Source organism: Rousettus aegyptiacus, unplaced genomic scaffold, assembly GCF_014176215.1.
Source record: "Rousettus aegyptiacus isolate mRouAeg1 unplaced genomic scaffold, mRouAeg1.p scaffold_m13_p_13, whole genome shotgun sequence".
In the NCBI taxonomy this organism is placed as follows: Eukaryota; Metazoa; Chordata; class Mammalia; order Chiroptera; family Pteropodidae; genus Rousettus; species Rousettus aegyptiacus.
The window spans coordinates 29352671-29370639 of NW_023416288.1; the positions used below are offsets into that span (position 1 = coordinate 29352671).

At 34.5% G+C, this 17969-nt stretch overlaps 1 protein-coding gene across 17 annotated transcripts in view; it reads left to right on the forward strand.

Annotated features, from left to right (window-relative positions):
• The window catches only part of HDAC9 (histone deacetylase 9), an 824368-nt gene that overhangs the window by 655116 nt on the left and 151283 nt on the right, over window positions 1-17969 (forward strand). For all 17 annotated transcript variants that reach the window (XM_016139429.2, XM_036231088.1, XM_016139430.2 and 14 more), the window contains 2 exons: window positions 1209-1328; window positions 1642-1739. In XM_016139429.2, the coding sequence (XP_015994915.2) occupies window positions 1209-1328; window positions 1642-1739 (218 nt within the window). The remainder of the gene's footprint in view (window positions 1-1208; window positions 1329-1641; window positions 1740-17969) is intronic.

The following is a 17969-nucleotide window of genomic DNA, read 5'->3' on the forward strand; positions in this document are numbered from 1 at the left end:
CTACACATGTAGCAGTAATATTATATTGAAAACAAATTTGTAAGTTGTTCATTTTTAAGAGTCATGTATTTTATTTTTGTTCAGAAGATATTAAAAAGTATATTAATCGAAATTCTTAATACTTGACATCTTTTTTTTGAGACATTTTAAAATACTATTAGTGTATTTTTCCTATTTCTTTTCTAATTGTTAGCAAACATCTATATCATAGAAAAATTAGAAAAAACAATTTTTACAAATATCTGAAGAATTTTTATTCATTAAAATGATACAAGGTTTATTATTTGTTTGTTGGGGGGAAGAGGTTGTGGTATAAGGAAGAAAAAAGAGAGAAAAAGAGGCTGGGAAGAGAGCCATGATATAATATTAAAATTAGACAGATTGGACAAGATGCATAAAGCCCTTATGCCATCTTTCTGGTTTGGATGAAATGATTTAATAGCTAATGAGCTCATGCTCCTGTGTCTTTGACTTGCCATCACAATTTTACCAAAATAAAGTATGAAGTTCTTTTTGCATCTGGCATCTCTTTTGAAGTTATTCTAACTGCTGAGGGATTGCTAACTGAACTGAACACTTCAAGAAAGCCAATTTACTCAGCTGGTTGCAAAGCCTTTGACCTTAATGGTGGGACTTGGCAAATCAATGCATACACGTATGTTTAGTGTTCTGTCAAGAATTGCAAAAATGCTCTGTAAGCCATAGATCCTTCTGCAAAATTCTAGTTTGTAGTTTAAACATTAGTCTTTCTTCAGAGGCCAATGAGGCTAGTTAATTAAGCCTAAGGGGTTATGAACTGTTGGCAGTTAATAAGTCATAAAATTCCTCCATAAAACAGGATGCGAGATTCCATCACTGAAGCAAAGAGTACAAAGGGCCGGTGTATAAATATCTAATTGTACCAAAGGACTGGGCTTTCTCAATGACTGCTCATCTGGAGTCTCCAGGGCATGTTCGCTGTGGTTTCCTGATTTTTAGAAGCCAGTTTAAAAAATGAGTGCATTAAAGGGTAATTTGCCTGAAAGTTCAGGAAGTAAAGGGGGTGGTGTGGAAGCAAGCTGAAGGGGAGAGAGAAAGAAGACATAGTGAGAAGACAGAAAATGAGAAGGAAGGTGGGCTAGAAAGACAGGGAACTCAGAATCAGAAAAGTTGTCTCCACTCAGAGTTAGACACGACTGTAGTTGTCATCTGTTTTTTTTTCCCCGTAGGATGTTCACCATGGAAATGGTACACAGCAGGCCTTTTATGCTGACCCCAGCATCCTGTACATTTCACTCCATCGCTATGATGAAGGGAACTTTTTCCCTGGCAGTGGAGCCCCAAATGAGGTTCGGTTTATTTCTTTAGAGCCCCACTTTTATTTGTATCTTTCAGGTAATTGCATTGCATGATTACCCATAATTTTCTTGTCCTTTGCTGGTGTTTTAAATTACACGAGATTACTGAATTGTCCCACGGGAGCAAAAACCAGTGCAGAACAAGTGCATAACCCAGAGCACTAGTTGTCAAGCAAGGGTGGGCTGATTTGACATGTTGTTTGATGTTTATTTCAAGAGCTCACATGTGTTTGTTTTCCTCTCTTCTTACTTTCTTCCTTGTGTACTCCCTCTACCTACTGTGGCATGGCTTTTCTCTTCCCAGGTTGGAACAGGCCTTGGAGAAGGATACAATATAAATATTGCCTGGACAGGTGGCCTTGATCCCCCTATGGGAGATATTGAGTACCTTGAAGCATTCAGGTTGGTACTTTTTTCTTTGAAAGTGGCAAATTAGAAAACAAATGTCCACGAGAACAATGCCAGATATAAAAGAGAAATGTAAATTTCTAAATGAGCTAAAGTAGCTAAAGGAACAATTCCATCAAAGCTAAAAAAAAAAAAAAGTTTGATTTTTGGGACCTGAATATTGCTACAAAGCCAGTAAGAAACATATGTACAAAAAAAAAAAAAAAAAGTGCGTAAAGATCTAGTTGTATCATTGGTGAGTATCTTACCCCATTCAGTAGGTTGCCTTTTTGTTTTGTTGATGATTTCCTTCATGGTGCAGAAACTTTTTGGTTTGATGTAGTCCCATTTATTTATTTTTGCTTTTGTTGCCCTTGCCTGAGGAGACATATCCAAAACATACTGCTAACAGTGATGTAGTTTACTGCCTGTATTTTCTTCTAGGTGTTATGATTTCAGGTCTTATATTTAAGTCTTTAGTACATTTTGAGGTTATTCTTGTATATAACATAAGAAAGTGGTCCAGTTTCATATATATATATATTTTTGCACATGGCTCTCCAGTTTTCCCAGCACCATTTATTGAAGAAACTGTCTTTACCCCATTGCGTATTCTTGCCTCCTTTGTCATAGATTAATTGGCCATATAGGTGTAGGTTTATTTCTGGGTTCTCTATTCTGTTCCATTGATCTATGGGCCTATTTTTAATTTGGTGCCTTGCTGTTTTGATTAGTATCATTTAATTGTATAGTTTGATATCAGGCAGCATGATACTTCCAAGTTTTTTCTTCTTTCTCAAGATTGCTCTGACTATTCAGGATCTTTTGTGATTCTGTATAAATTTTAGGATTTGTTCTAATTCTGTGAAAAATGCCATTGGTATTTTGATAGAGATTGTATTTTGATAGATTGCTTTTGGTAGTATGGACAGTTTAACAATGTTGATTCTTTCTATCCAGGGGCATGGTTTATGTGTGCATTTATTTGAATCTTCTTCCGTTTCTTTCTTCAGTGTTTTATAGTTTTCTGAGTACAGGTCTTTTACCTCCTTAGTTAATTTTTTTCTGAGATATTTTATTCTTTTTGATGCATAGGGAATATAGTCAGTAATGTTGTAATAACTACATGTGGTGTCAGATGGATATTAGACTTATTGAGATGATCACTTCATGAAGATATATAAATGTCTAATCACTATGCTGTACACCTGAAACTAATATTATATTGTTTGTGAACTGTAATTGAAAAATAAAAACAAATTTTAATTAAAACATTTATTTTTAAAAAATCTAATTCTATATAGACCTAGGCCTCCAAAAACAAATAAATAAAAAGAGGAAAACAAAAAGATTTTATCAAGTCGTTCTGGAAGAGTCTGCTGTTATAACATATGATATGATTGAGACTGGGCATGAGAATATTAAATGGTCTGAGAAGTCCTTCACTACCTATTTAACTATTGAATAGACATTTCCCAAATGGCATTGGAGTATACGATTCCTTTTGCACATAGCACCACTTAGCATTCTTAGTTCTGAGGAGCTAGTTCACTTTTGAAACATTGGTCTAAGCAGTCTCATTTCCTGGTAGAGTAAATGATGTTTCCCTCTCATAATATGTGTATTTTCCTATCACATTAAAACGTCAGCTAATTAATTGGTTATTTTCAGTTCTTCTACAAAATGTAGGCAATAACTGAAATGTACATTTATGTAAAACATATTGAATTCTGCTTATCTTTTTCCAAGCAAGGAACTGTTAATTTAAACAAGAAATACAACAAATTAAAAGCTTTCTTTTTGAATATGTTTAAAAAAAAAATACATGTATTCTCTGGAATTAAAAAGAATTTTTCAGTCTTGGAGGAGGTCTCTTTTTGAAGGAAAAATACCAGATTGTGTCAATATGTGCTTCACTTGCAAGATTTTAGATTTTAACCTATCAGAAATGTATGACATTTTGAAAATTTTATTTAGTAGAAAGCAAAAGCAAACAACTACATGATAAGAAACTTTAGAAGCATTATTTTTTTTTAATTTAGAATTTATAAATTCCCAAGGGTAAAATACTATTGATTTATTTAAAATTTAAGGAAACAATAGGGCAATTTTTCAATAAGTACAGTTTTGGCGGGTTTCTGCTGTACTATGTATCGTGCATACTTCAATTTCTCATTTGAGGGTCATTTCTTATTCAAAAACAGGCCCAGGAAAAATGATAGAAAATCATCGTTTTCAAGAAAATACATTAATAAATATATTGGGTTTGGTATTAGAGATACTAAGGAAAATTCTACCCACACTTTGGATTTGTACTTTCAAAAAAAGTATTCATATATTTACCCTGTTTACAGAAAAAAAAATAGCTGAAATATGTTTATTTACTTTAAGACTTGAGTAGTCCAAGAAGATATTTTGTGTTAATTAGCAGTAAAAATAAAAATTACATTAAGAAACTGTAAGGGTTACAGTGTTATGAATTCTGTTTGCCTGTATATGCAACTGAACAAACATTGTTACTATCTTAAAGGAGCTCTAATGCTATAATAAACTTTAATGTTAAATCACATATAAATTTGTTTGTACCAAGTTAACCTAGTAATTTACATGATAGATTAAGTTCTCAATATTCCTGTAGTATATGATCAGATCCATTGATCTGCAATACAGAATTCTTAGTTTTTTTATGATCATACTATTTGTGGTACTAGAACTTTACATAAAAATGGATCATGCTTTCACAGTAGGAAAGATAATGTATATTTTTTACCTACTGTTTTCACATGACAAAGTGAGTGGTAGATGAGATTTTTTTTTAAAGAATCCCTTTGCACACAATTTTATTAAATAATGTGAAAACAAATGTTAAGTGTACATTATCAATTTTTGATTGAAACGGTAAGTGAATCAAGTGCTCCTGAAAGTGACTGAATGTCCTCAAGAATGGCACCTTCTCTTTGTGTGAAATGTGGGACACTTTATACTCTCAAACTTTTCTAAACTTCCCAGTATAGTCACCATATTTAAGCTTAATTAGAGGACAAGCACCATTATTTAGCTAGGCGGTAGAAATATAAAATGTGGCTTTTAATGTTCTTGGTTATTTAAAAATCACATTTAAACCATAATAATTCTGTTAATTTTGAACTATACCATGTCTGTTTGCCATTCAATGTATGTGACTAGAAATACTTGTGAATTTGTTATGGAGGAATTAAGTAAATCATTAATTCAAAAATTATTGATTGAACACATATATGCCAGAACTGACTTGCTATTAGGGAGCATAACAGAAGTGATACTGTTCTAGAGAATAGATGTCCTTAGACATAGGATAAAACGAGGAACTCTTCTTGAAGAGTTTCAGGAAAGACTTCATCAGTTATTGTTTGACCAGTGCTTTCAAGGACAAGTAGGAGTTTTCAAGGGCTAAGGGAGATGGAGTAGAGGAGATTCTGGGCAGAGAGAATAGACTAAAAAGGATGGAGTCTTGAAGTGGTCTTGCTCTGTTGGCTCAATGCCACGAAGGCGGGATTGTGTGGCTGGAATGTGGATTATACGTCATAAAGTCTTTTTGCAAGCAAAGAATGGCCTTTCTAAAAATATAAATTCCTTTCTGACTTGAGGCTTTAATGAGATAGACTCAAATAATTTTTGATGTATTATTTTATAAGCATATTCTTCTTAACATAAACTTTGTTTCCCAATATTGAAACTGGAGATCTTTCTGGCATTGGTATGTGAGTGCCGGATATAAAGATAGGAGAAAAAAATAAATAGTGCCCTTTTTCTGAATTTTTAATTGTTTCTAGACTGTGATAAGTGTCTTTGAAAGGAAAGCCTCTCTCTGTGAAGCTACATTTATAGTAGGATATAAAATGGTTGCTTATTTTACCAGCCAAAATTTGTCACATATATTGCCCTTGTGGTTTCTATTATATGTATGGCAAAAAGAAAATTTTCAGCAAGCCAAACAGTTTTATGTTGGTTATAAGCTTTAAAGGTAATTGAAAAAATATAATGGAATATCTAAATTAGTTCAGATTACTATTTCTTCAATACACTTATTGTTCATCCTTGAAATAATGGAAGGATATGCTTGGGATTTTTCACAAGAGTTTTTTATACATTCGGTAATATCAAATATCTCTTATGTTCAAACAAAATATATTTTCAAAGTTACCATTTTATAAAATAATTATGGCTATTTTTATTGAGGTCTTACATGCCAAGTCCTAGATTAGAAGTTTTATAGACATTTTGGCTAATTCTTAAGTGGTTTGTATGAACCACGGAACTACTAATTGAAAGGGCCATGATGTGAACTCAGTTTTTGGCTCTAAAAATCTTTGCTCTTTTTTTCATGCCACACTGCTACACTTTTCTACTGTTCATGACTCAAAAGACTAAGGTGTAATAAAGCACACCGAACTTTTACTGAAACGTAAGACCTTCTTCCCCTCTGACTTACATCACAAATGCCTAGTACATATCACAGCAAAGAGCTGTTCAGCAACATGGGCCAAATGAGTCAATGAATAAATAAATGAGTGAGTCAGAGAAGAGTGAAGGAAGGATGCTAACTATGAGAGAAGCAGTGGCAAACCCTGGTATTAAGTGAGCCTAGCGAAAATCTGAGGGAGCTGCATGAACCCTATTTCTTGGTCCCTCAAGGAGTATGGCTTACAAAGAACTCTGAACACACTTTCATTTATTTATAACAATGTCGGACATCATCTCTTCATTCAACAAATAATTTTACTGAATGCTTGGTAAGTAGTCTGTGGTCCAGTCACTTCAAAAGGTTGTTTCAATAGTTCAGTCTTACCTGTAGTCCCTAGGTGAGTACTGGACACGTTATGTTTTTCTAAAGATTAACTCTTTAAGAGTCCTGCAAATGCTAAAGTCATTATTTCTATAAGAACATCTAAATAGTTTTTATATAGTGAGCAAGGGACACTATGCATCTCATGCTTCTAATTAAACCAAAGAGGAAAACATCAAGTATTTAAAAAAAATAAATAGCAATTTCCACTGTAGAAGTTAAGATATTAATAGTTCTTAAAATTGTCTATTTTATTCAATTATTAAATGAGCGAATAACAATCCTTGTGTGACTTGTTAATATCAAAGAAGTACAAACCCCTTAAATTCTGAAGATTTTGATAATAACTGACTCATTTGGCACACACTGAGGACCAGCTAAGAGAGTGGTATAAAGCTGTTGATCTGGGTTTCTTTGATGCAAACATGTTGGGATATAAAAAGCCACACCTCTCCAAGCCCCAGTGTGTTATAGTCTGTAGCTGCCATGTTAATATTTGTTAATGGTGAGGATTTCCAAAAGACAAAGTGTCTAAAATATCAGCTCTTCTGGAATGTTCCTCCCAGGGGAGAACTCTGCCCCAGGTGATTCCGTTTCATTCAGGTTGTCCATGTGCCAACTAATAAAGTGGATTTGAGTGAGTTGTCTAATCTAGAAAGTAAGTATTAGTCGAAATTTTTTGTTAGTATTTTTATTGTAAACTACCTATTATTTCTTTTCATTGACTTATGAAGTATCTGTACTTAACCAAAATGTTTTGTGCTTATAAATGTAGCCTTTGCTAAAATACTTTGCCATATAACCACCTAGAATGTTTAAAAATTAGTATATTTGTTACGTAGTCAAAGCAGTTGAATCAGTTGGGCACATACAAACAGTCCAAACTACCTATGTCTTTCTCCTTCTTTTGTTCATACCTGTTCGATTTAATGGTATAAGGAAATTTAAAATCCATTAGTACAAAACTGACTGGAAACTTGACTAGAGAGCATATCTATTCTTCATCAGTCAAACTGTCAATTCTTTTCTAGATGCAGCATCTTTTAAAATAGGAACCATGGCTTTCTATAATTTCTTCCCTGCTTGTGGCAAAAATAAAAAAATATTCATTCAACTTAAGAGCAGAGAATAGGTTCTTACTGTCATGTCCACAGAGCAAGTATTTTTAGATAACTAGTCAATAATGGTCAGCCTGGAGTTTTCTTAGAGTGGTTGGGTTTACCATGGAATGATGGTAGATAATTTTGGGCAGGACACAGAAGTAAGTGCAATATTCTATTTTATCTCCTTGTTATTGTGTTGAACATGTCATTATTACTGCATTTAATTTTAGAGCACTGACTTCTAAGTAGTTGTCTCATATACGTAGACTGAAAATGAGGTTACTAAAGTCTGCTTGAGAAATGAGATGGGGCCATAGCAAATTTTTATGTTCTCTCGTCGATAATGACAACTAAATAAATATCGATGGTTGTTATTTTTATCATATTTTAATATAATTCCATGCTAAGAGAATGGAAAGTAATGCCGTTGTAAAAATAATAACAATATAATGAAATAATGACATAGCAATATAGAACATTCATCGAGGACTTAATATTTGCTAGTTGCTCATTTCTTTGCATCTTTACAAGTTGTTGAGCTAAGTGCTCTCAGTTTCCAGATGAGAATACCAAGTCCTTTTGCATTTTATTTGGTTTCCTGATGTCACACAGCTGGTAAATAGTGGTCAGAGATTCGGTGGCAACAAGTATGAGTGTGTAGACAGTAGTCCTTTGGCCCCAAGATATAGAGTATAGTTCCTTTGCCAAGAATAGGGCGACAAAATAATAATATAGTGAGAAATTATTTTCAAACATATTTTAATCTATCCAGCATTTGGCTTGGACCCATCTAAATTGGTAACGCTATTTTAAAATTGAAAGTAACTCTTACACTCTCACTACCCATGTATCATATGATAACTCCATATCACTTCTTTTTGTACCTGTCCCTCATCTGACATACTAAGAGAAACTATCAAATGAAAACCCTTCCTTTTGATAACTTAGACTATTGACAATGAGAAATATACTTTTTCCCTTCTTTGTTAAAATAAATATTTTCTTATGTATACATTTAGAATTTTTGGAATGCATATGTAATTGAACTTGAGAAATACCTAATTAAATTTTAATAGAACATAGAGTGATAAATGAGCTTTTAGATCTAGTTTTGAAATAAAAAATGATTTGTTGTCATCTAAAAATCATACTCAATACTGCAAAATGATTTGGGGTCTTATTTTCTCTATAAGAGCTGTGGTTGATGCTTCCCACTTTGAAATGGATTCTCGATTGTTAGTGACAACCAAATATATTATGCCCATGATAGTATGTATTTTCCCAAGGATGTCGAAGACATTTTGGGAAAGGGTGGAATTTCTTGAAACAATTTGCCAATATGAAATACTGTACATATCAAATTGGCCCTACTACCATCTTTCCCAGACCATTTATCATTGCTTACAAATCAAGTCCACATTTTCTCTTTCTGAAAGACTTGGCTAATAAAGAAGATGTGGGCTTCAAATTCGAACTTGTCAATCAATCTTTGGAACAAAGCAGTTATGATTTTCATCTATTGATATTTTATTTCAATGAAGAGCAATACATATGAATTTACTGCTGGTGCGATCTACAATTTTATCCGTTGCCCAGATTCTGTTCTTTATATTCATCATGTAGAGATGTTTTAAGGAGTTTTATCAGAACAGGTCAGAAGAAAAAGATCTGTAGGAATAAATTTTAGAAAGCTGTCAGCTCTATCGGCTCTTCAGTTTCAGCAATAAGTATACTTTAAGAACATTTTTTTCTCTTTCATCTGCGCAACATATTGTACCAATTTTCATCAAAAAATTACAATTTCTATAGGTGTGTGTCTCTAGATACCCTTAGAATTTTGCTCTTTGACCCTGGGAGTAAATTGATCTTATGCACACCTGTCTTCCTTGGGAAACTTGCAAACTTCATTTTTGAGCTGAGCATCAAAGAGATATGATATTATTAGACAGTATAGAGCTCAGGTAAAAGTCCAGGAAGTATCTTGAAGTGCTTAAAGTTTCAAAAGGTAAATTATATTATCTGCAGTGAAGAACTATTTAAAATAGTTCAAATGCTACAACATTGTTTTTACTATTATTTTAAAAGGTCAGATCAACTATAAAAAATTTAAGACAGCATTTTTCCCTTCTGACTTAGAACAGTTTAAAAGCCAAACATTTCCAGGAATTTGTGTAGCAATTATATAGTTTTCCAAATAATAAGGACTAATTAAAAGAGTAGCTATGTTCAATTAACTCTTTTTTCCTAGCAGTTCTCTCTAAAATAGAAAGCAATTTGCGTGACTAGAAATGATTCGTTTTTATTTTAAGATGGAACAATGGACTGTAAAATACTTGTCTTTCACAAAATCCTCCCAACATATGTGGAATACTCACAGATACCAGGAAATGAAAGCTTTCCATGAAATAATAGACCAGAAGTAGCAGATCTTTTATACTGTTAAGCAACTCAGATCTATTCATCTACTTAAATCATCTCTTCTAGGAATAATGGAATTGCTGTTCAGTTAATTATGATATGACATAGCCAGAATGGAAGAAAAATACAATTAAGAAACTATGGGGTCATACTTTTTTCCAAGTTTTCGTGAGGATTTTAAGATTCTGCTTCATTTACTGGTCAGATCAAGCCAGATAAAAATCACTTTTCCTATGTCTCATTGAATAGCAATTTTTTAATCAAATTTCAGTGCCTTTAGGTCTTAGATGTGTTTTCTTGAAACCGAGTATTCCCCCCATTTCCATGATTTTACACCTAAAGTTTACCATAACTAAATTTATTGAGAGGACAAGTAATGTGAAAAAGGAGACATAATTTTTGTTTTAATATACCATAAACATAAATTTGTGTCCCTCTTTTGAGAAATAGATAAATATAATGTTTACTAATAAGAATTTACTAATTAACTTTTCCAGATAGAAAAATCATTTGGGGGATACTTCTATTTAACAGAAATTCTCTTCAGGTATTACTTCTGAGGTGTGGGGCCGAAGTTTATACCATTTTCTGGTAGGCAGGAATTTCAGAGAGTAGGCCAAATCTTTGCATGACATCAGACATCTGGATGATAGACTCAGTTTTCCATATTTCATCTCAGTGATTTGATGTCATGTAGATGAAAATGGTAAATCAACATCTGTTCCCATTTGTGCAGATATTTAAACTCCTCTGGCACTCTATTCTAGAGGGGCAAGGGCTTGTCCTTGTATCTGCTATGCATCTGTCCATCTCTCTCATGGGCACCACAGTCCTGCATACTGGTTGTCTAAATGTCTATTCTGCAGAGCGGCGTTGCTGTAGTAAAGCCACATGGAGGACAATGGGCTTATGAACTGCATAACTTCTAATGGCAAAGGCTTAGGAAAATAACTTTCTGGCCATTATAGTTCATATTTCACGATTTAAAAAAGTGGGTGGGAGAAGAGGGGAGATGGATGATTTAGTCACTTTTCAACCTCAGCAGAATTTAAATCTACCTACATCTCAATTTGGGATATTTCGTATCTGAAACCAGTTGTGAAAAGACCATCAAGAAAACGACATCTATATATTATCTTACCTATTAAAGAAAGATACATATTATTGCACTTGAAACAAAAATATTGGTTCACCTAGGATGTGGACTTTATTGTTGATTCTTGATTTCTTGCAATTAAAGCAATATCGGAGTTACTGGAATGGACTGAATTTCAGGAACAAGTGAGCATTTTTATCCAAACAATAGTCAAAGGCAAAGAAATGAAGAGGTTTTTTTTGCAATCCAGAGCAAGAATGGCATAGATTCATAATTTAAAAATTTCGTAGCTCAAAGAAAGGTTGGTCACTGTATCCTCTGTGCTTTTAGTTTTAGAAAACGTTTCTTAGATATTAATTTTGCCACATTGGGCCTCTGACTTTGCTTTGTATACCCAAGTCCTCTCCCTACAAGTTTCTGAAACTATTAATTCTATTTTATATTCTGGGATTTCAAAATTTAAAATACCATCAGAAAATTATTTAGTGATGCCTTTCTCTCCAGTAAATATAATTACATCAAGTGTCACAGTAGGTGAAAAAGGCAGGGACAGAAACAATAAAATTTGAATTGTGTCATATTTTACCAATTTAGTTAAAAATCATCTGAATTAAATCCTAAATAGAGAGAACAGAAGCCTTTCAAGAATTTATTAATATATTTCACTAAATAATATATTGGTTTAGTTTTTTGAGGAAATGACAATTGATAAAAATCAAATGATTATATCTGTAGAACCCAAATGAAAAATAATATGAAAGGACCACTCACCTGTCTTCTAAAATAGAAATTATATATACATGTAAATGTCACCTCTATTATGCATATAATATTTCACACAGTTCTCTAAACATGCTTTTAAGAAATTGGAATGTCAACAGATCATCCCATTGTCAGTGCTGAATAGGCAATCCTGTACCAATTTGAAGGGCTTATGAGGCCCAATTTAAAATTTTGTTGTTTTATAATAACTCTGGAAAAGTGTATTGTTCCTTGTAAAATACCCACATGTTCTCCTTTGGAATGGCTCCAGACTGTAACTGAACCACGAGGTTGCCCCCTGGTGCTTTATGTATTGTTTAATTGTTTGCCTTTGGTGGATGTTTTTATTAAAAGCCTATTATTTAGGATAAGACCAAAGTGTCATTTTAAGAACAACAGAAGCAGAGCTGTTCAGTCCCATAGTTCTTTTTCATAGGTGTGTTAGTGAACACTGAATGCAGCTAATGAGGCTGCCGACATTTTTTCTTGTAATACTTCAAAAAGAGCAACAATAACAACAAACAAAACCCTGGATTTTTATTTTCCTCCAATAAAGCGTGACTGGATTGGCTACGAGAGGGGTTGAGCCTGGACGGCTGAGCTCAGGGAAGGAAGAGAGGTGTCTGTGTGCCGAGTACGCTCACCCATTCTGCATGTTTTGGTCCAGAAGGAGCTAGCCTGGAGTAGTATGCACTTTGGTGCACTTAGCTGTATCAAGCCTGAGGAGCATGGGGGGGCAGGGAAGTCCATGAGTGGGCTTTCCTGGGGTGTTTACCGAGTATGCTTTAAAGAAGCTACAAAGAAAGTTCTTACTGTCCTCTCCTTCCAGGCAATCCAATTGCAAGATAAGTATCATTCTGAGAGTCTCAGATCACTCTGCATATAAATTAGGTATGGGAAAAGTTTTGAATCCAGTGTTTAATTCTAAATGTTCTACTCCCTGAATAGTTTCTTTTCTGAAGCAGCATCATCTTATCACTCACCATTATCTCAGAAGTTGGCTGTTGGAAGTAATTCACAGTGTTCTCTAGCAGGTCATTGCTACAAAAAGCAAGCAAGAATTTGATTAGTCTTCTTCCCAAGCTAGTCTTTGGGACTGTGACCCACCCTCAGGCAAAAAACTTGAAGGTAGTATACCTTGATAGAATTTCTAGGACTTAAATGATCTCATTAAATTCCGATGCTAGATATCATTGACATTTGAGGAAATATGATTATTGACAAAATGTAAGCCTGTTATATACTATATCACTTCAAAAGGAGAAAGGCCATTAGGCCATAATTACATCAGAAACAGTATACACATTTGGCTGGTTTATAAACTGTCACTTTCAGAAGTATGAAGACGTATAAAAGTTTCCAAAGGCTCCATTATGACCCTATTTCTAACAGTATTCTCTGACAAACTAAATAAATTACTGCATATATTGGACCTTTGAGGCTTGGGGCAAAGAATGGAAAAATTATTTACCAAAGCTTGAAAATATTTAATCACTAGAGGCAGGGGGGCAACGGTGTTTTAATTAGCAGGTCCTCGGGCCATTGGCTGACTAGAGGCTTTCTCAAACAACCACACAAATGCACTGAATAGCTGTTTGCCAGCCTTAGGGTCAGGCCTGAGATGAAACAGATAAGATAATTGGCTCTAATGAAATCCAGAAGGCCTTGGCTTTCTTGTTTGAGCTTGGATTTGAAAAGTGCGTGTGGAAGTGAGGCTTAATTCAAACCAGAACTGAGCTAGGCCCGTTTCTCAGTGACTTTGATATTGTTTGAAGTTCTAAAAGTGTTCGCCACACCACTAGCCTGCTGGGCTGGGCCTCCCTGGTACCCTTAATTACTAAGCTTTATTGCTGACTTTACTACACAGGAAAGGGGCCATTATATGTTCCATCAACATCAGCTCTTCTCAGATTGGAGGAAAGGGCAGGGTTAAAGGCCACTGTAGGAAGGCAAAAACTTCACTTTGAGGTAGTCAGATCATTTACCAGTGTTGAATTTCACTGTTATGCACATACATTCCATACAACACAGAAGCCCAATTTCCATTTTTTAAACAAGTGATTACTTTTCAAAATATTTTTGTTTGTGACTGTTTTTTACAGAGAAAGCATTTATTTTTAGGGGCTGAAATGATTGCACCTGATATATTGAAAAAAAAATACACTTCCCAATTAATCATCGCACTGGAAAGGTCTGGTTGGGTTCTGTAATAAGGAGGATTATTATTGATGCCCCTTTGAAGTGGAAATAAGTGAGGAACCCTCCTGTGGTGTTAGAGTTGTCCTGACACCCCAGGAATAAAGACCCCTCAGGAGACTCTACAAAATTAAATCCTAGCTTCTAGAGTCCCTCACAAAGAGGTTACACAAAAGTGCTCCCAATTCAGTCTGAAGCCAAGAGGCAAAAATAAGGAACTCTCCTGCTTAGCGGTTGGCTGTAGTGTCACCAAAGAATTCATCCTTCTTAAATTCACTGCTGTTCCTTTTCTTGTCCAATTGGTAAAAATGGATTATGCATCTTAATAAAGTAATAATTATTCAGCCCTTAGCCTTCACTGATGAGGAGACCTGGTCACACTGTGAAAGCCAAGGAACTTGGAGTCCAGACCTATTTCCTGCCCTATTTATCACCTCATGGGTAGGAAAGTCATGAGTGATACCATCTGACTTGGCTTTCTTTGAAATAAAAAGTTAATTATTTTTGCATTATTTAAGTAAACTTGACATTAATGTGTTCTAATTTTATGCCTGACCTTGGTGACCATTCATCCACTACTCTTTTCTGAGTATTCTTAATCACCAGCTGGATTGGACACTAACTCTTCACAAGGATGTGTCCAGGCCTAGGTAACCATATGGAGGACCCAGGGAGATCTGTGTTGGAATGGCAAAACTGAGCCTCCACTCCGTAACCTCTCCTGAGAACAATTGAGGAGGTCTGATAGACTTTGCCAGTGATTACCATGATATCAGCTCACACCAGAAGAAGGAAGAGTCTTAGAAGAGTCAGCTAATTCAAAAAAAGTTGTTTTGTTTTGTCTTGTTTTTTCCATTAGGCACTGTTATGGACTGAATGTGCTTCCCCAGAATTCATTTGTTTGTACCCTAATCCCCAAAGTGACAGTATTTGGAGATAGGGCTTGTGGAAGTAATTAGGGTTAGATAACTCACGAGGGCAGAACCTTGATCTAATGAGATTACTGTCTTAATAAGGAAAGACATCAGAGCCCTTTCTCCCCACAGCCCTGTGTGTGTGTGTGTGTGTGTGTATGTGTGTATGTGTATGCGTGCATGTGCCATATGAGTACATGACAAGTCGGTAGCTGTATACAAGCCAGAAAGAGAGCCCTCACCAGACAGAACCCAACCATGTTGTCAGCCTGATCTCAGGCTCTCAAGCTCTACAATTATGAGAAAATATTTCTGTTGTTTAAGACGCCTGTCTATGGAATTTTGTTCTGCCAGCCTGAGGAGAGTAAGAGCCACCACAAAGACCTTTGGGAAACCAAACAACCCAATAATGGCTCTAAATTTGAGATACCTAACACTAAACACTAGATACAGGGGAGATTAATAAGTGTTTCTCAGCAATAAGATATATCCTGTGGTAAATCAGATCTCCTCTTGCAGGTACAATAATTTGTAAAAGCATATTAAAGACTAAGAATTTCAGTAATAAGGTAATCTTAACATTATTTTCTTTCCTCAAATTATTTGAACATAGAATTCCCCACTTTCCTCAGTTGCTTTTCTCCAAAATAATTATAAATATCATGAAAATTAGCATTCTACAGGACAGAATTTTGAAAATTCATAATATATGATATATTAGTTCATCATTAAATAGATATGATAATATGAAAGTAAGTAAAATACATACCCTTAAGATCCTCATAATCTAATAAAAAGGAGCAATAAATTATATTATTGTATAATACATCATATAATATTTTATTATCAGATATACTGAGCACTTGGGCGACCCATATTCTACAGATTATCTTCTCCCTTTCCTGCTGGTTGTATCTGGGCGGATCTTAGATAACAGAGCCAAAATGATAAAGAAAGAAGGAGAAACAGAACCAAGAAGAGAGGAAAGAGGAAAAAGAGGGTCAGTTTCTTTTGATATCACTATTAAATCATCCAGTGAATTTTCTTAGGGTAAAGTTACTGCCATTCAAAATTATAGCAAATTGGTGATATTTTACAGTCACTGTGTATATTTTGTTTCAGGTTAAATGTGTGCTCATATCTCCCAAACTTATTTTAGATTAGATATGACACATTAAAAACATGGATTTGTTTTTTTTAACTCCTACAATTAGCAACTAATTGCCAGGCAAACAAATAATTGGTTTTATGGGTAAATCCATTTATGGACTTAGAAAGTTTTAAGACCTCATTTGTTATTCATGACTATGTTTTGCTGAGGAAAAGCAAGAGAGCTTAATTTGTCTTTATGTCAGTAGGGGAGAGTTTCAATTAAGTGAATATCCTTCATGACGAGAAACCACGCCCTGAAATAAGACAGTAAATGTTAAAATATATTTCTTTTCTTCATTAAAAAGGAAAGTCACTTTGGGAGTGCGCCCTATGGTGTCATGATGTGCCAATGTCATTTTGTTTCCAAAGATAATATTTCTAGATGTACAGATGTTCTGAACTTTATTAAATCACAGCTGTGGTTATCACATATTTATTCAAATATGTGATATCAAAGCAATAAATCAGCAACGTTCTTAGTCATTTGCTTAAAATGCTTTCATTTTATTACATGTATACGTACTCAACCAATGTCTTTAAGATATCCATGTAAGTTGAATTTTATGAGTCAAAGGGGGAAAAAAGACCCTGATAAAAACACATTAAGAAAAAAAATATTTATATCAAAACATTCATATGTCATTATGACACATGAGCTTTTATGATATTTAATAGATTCCAAAAAAAAAAGAGAAAAAATACTTTTCTTGAATGATGAAAGAATGCAACTTTCCTTTGCGAAATTGACCCTCATTTCAACACGCCCAGTACAGGATGTGCTTGGGATATCATAGTGTGGCTGGAAAGCATAGTGCTCCGTGTGATGCAGACTCCTATTTCTTGTTCTGGGAGATGCAGAAGTGTGACAATTCTCTTCCCGAAATGACAGTCAAGGGAGGAATTCTCTGGAATAAACCTACAGAATGCTTCCTTCTGTGAGTCATCAATAGATTTTTTTCTCTTGCCCAACATAATGAAGTGTTCTTCTTACCAAAGCTCAAAAGCTCTACATCTATTGAAATATTTTGCTTGTCCTCAAATATCCTTATAAATTGGAAAAAGTGCTTATCAAGATCATACAGGAAATTAGTGTCAGGGCTAGAACAAAAGCTTGGACGTTCCCTCACCAGTAATTCAAAATGGGAAACTAAATGCATTCCCAAGACAAATATGAATGGATTTAGAAATGCACTGAGAAGAAACTAATTCTCTTGGTTGCAGTGCTTCAGTTCGCCCAGCAGTGGCTCACCTGCTCTCTGCAGATTTCCACCAGGAGGATCTGGGCTGCGTGTCTGCCACAAATTCTCTGGTGCTTTGCTTTATTATCATCTCTTAGTAATTATCATTCTATATTGCCTTCCTAGGAAATTGTGTCTTTAATTTTCAAAGAGTGTGCATGAAAGGTTAAGACCGGGACTTATGTAATTTTTCTGAAATGTTAATTGACATATTGATTTATATTACATCATCCAATCAACTTTTTAAAATTCCATTAACGTCGAATGTCTAATTAGTTCTGTCTTTTAAAATACATTTATGAAAGCAAACCATTTTCCATTTTCTTTTACAAAAACATTAGTTCGAAGTTGGTTTCCTGAATGCTTAGATTCATTAGACTTTCTTTCCCTTTTATAATACAGGACCAGCTTCTCAGCAATGCCTTCTTCCCTCCTGGCAGGCCGTTATGCCTGTGGGGGAAATACCATAGAAACTGAGGTTTATTGGAAACTTGTCCCCAGATAAAGTTTTTCTAACATGGCTGCTGAGGGGTGCAGAAAT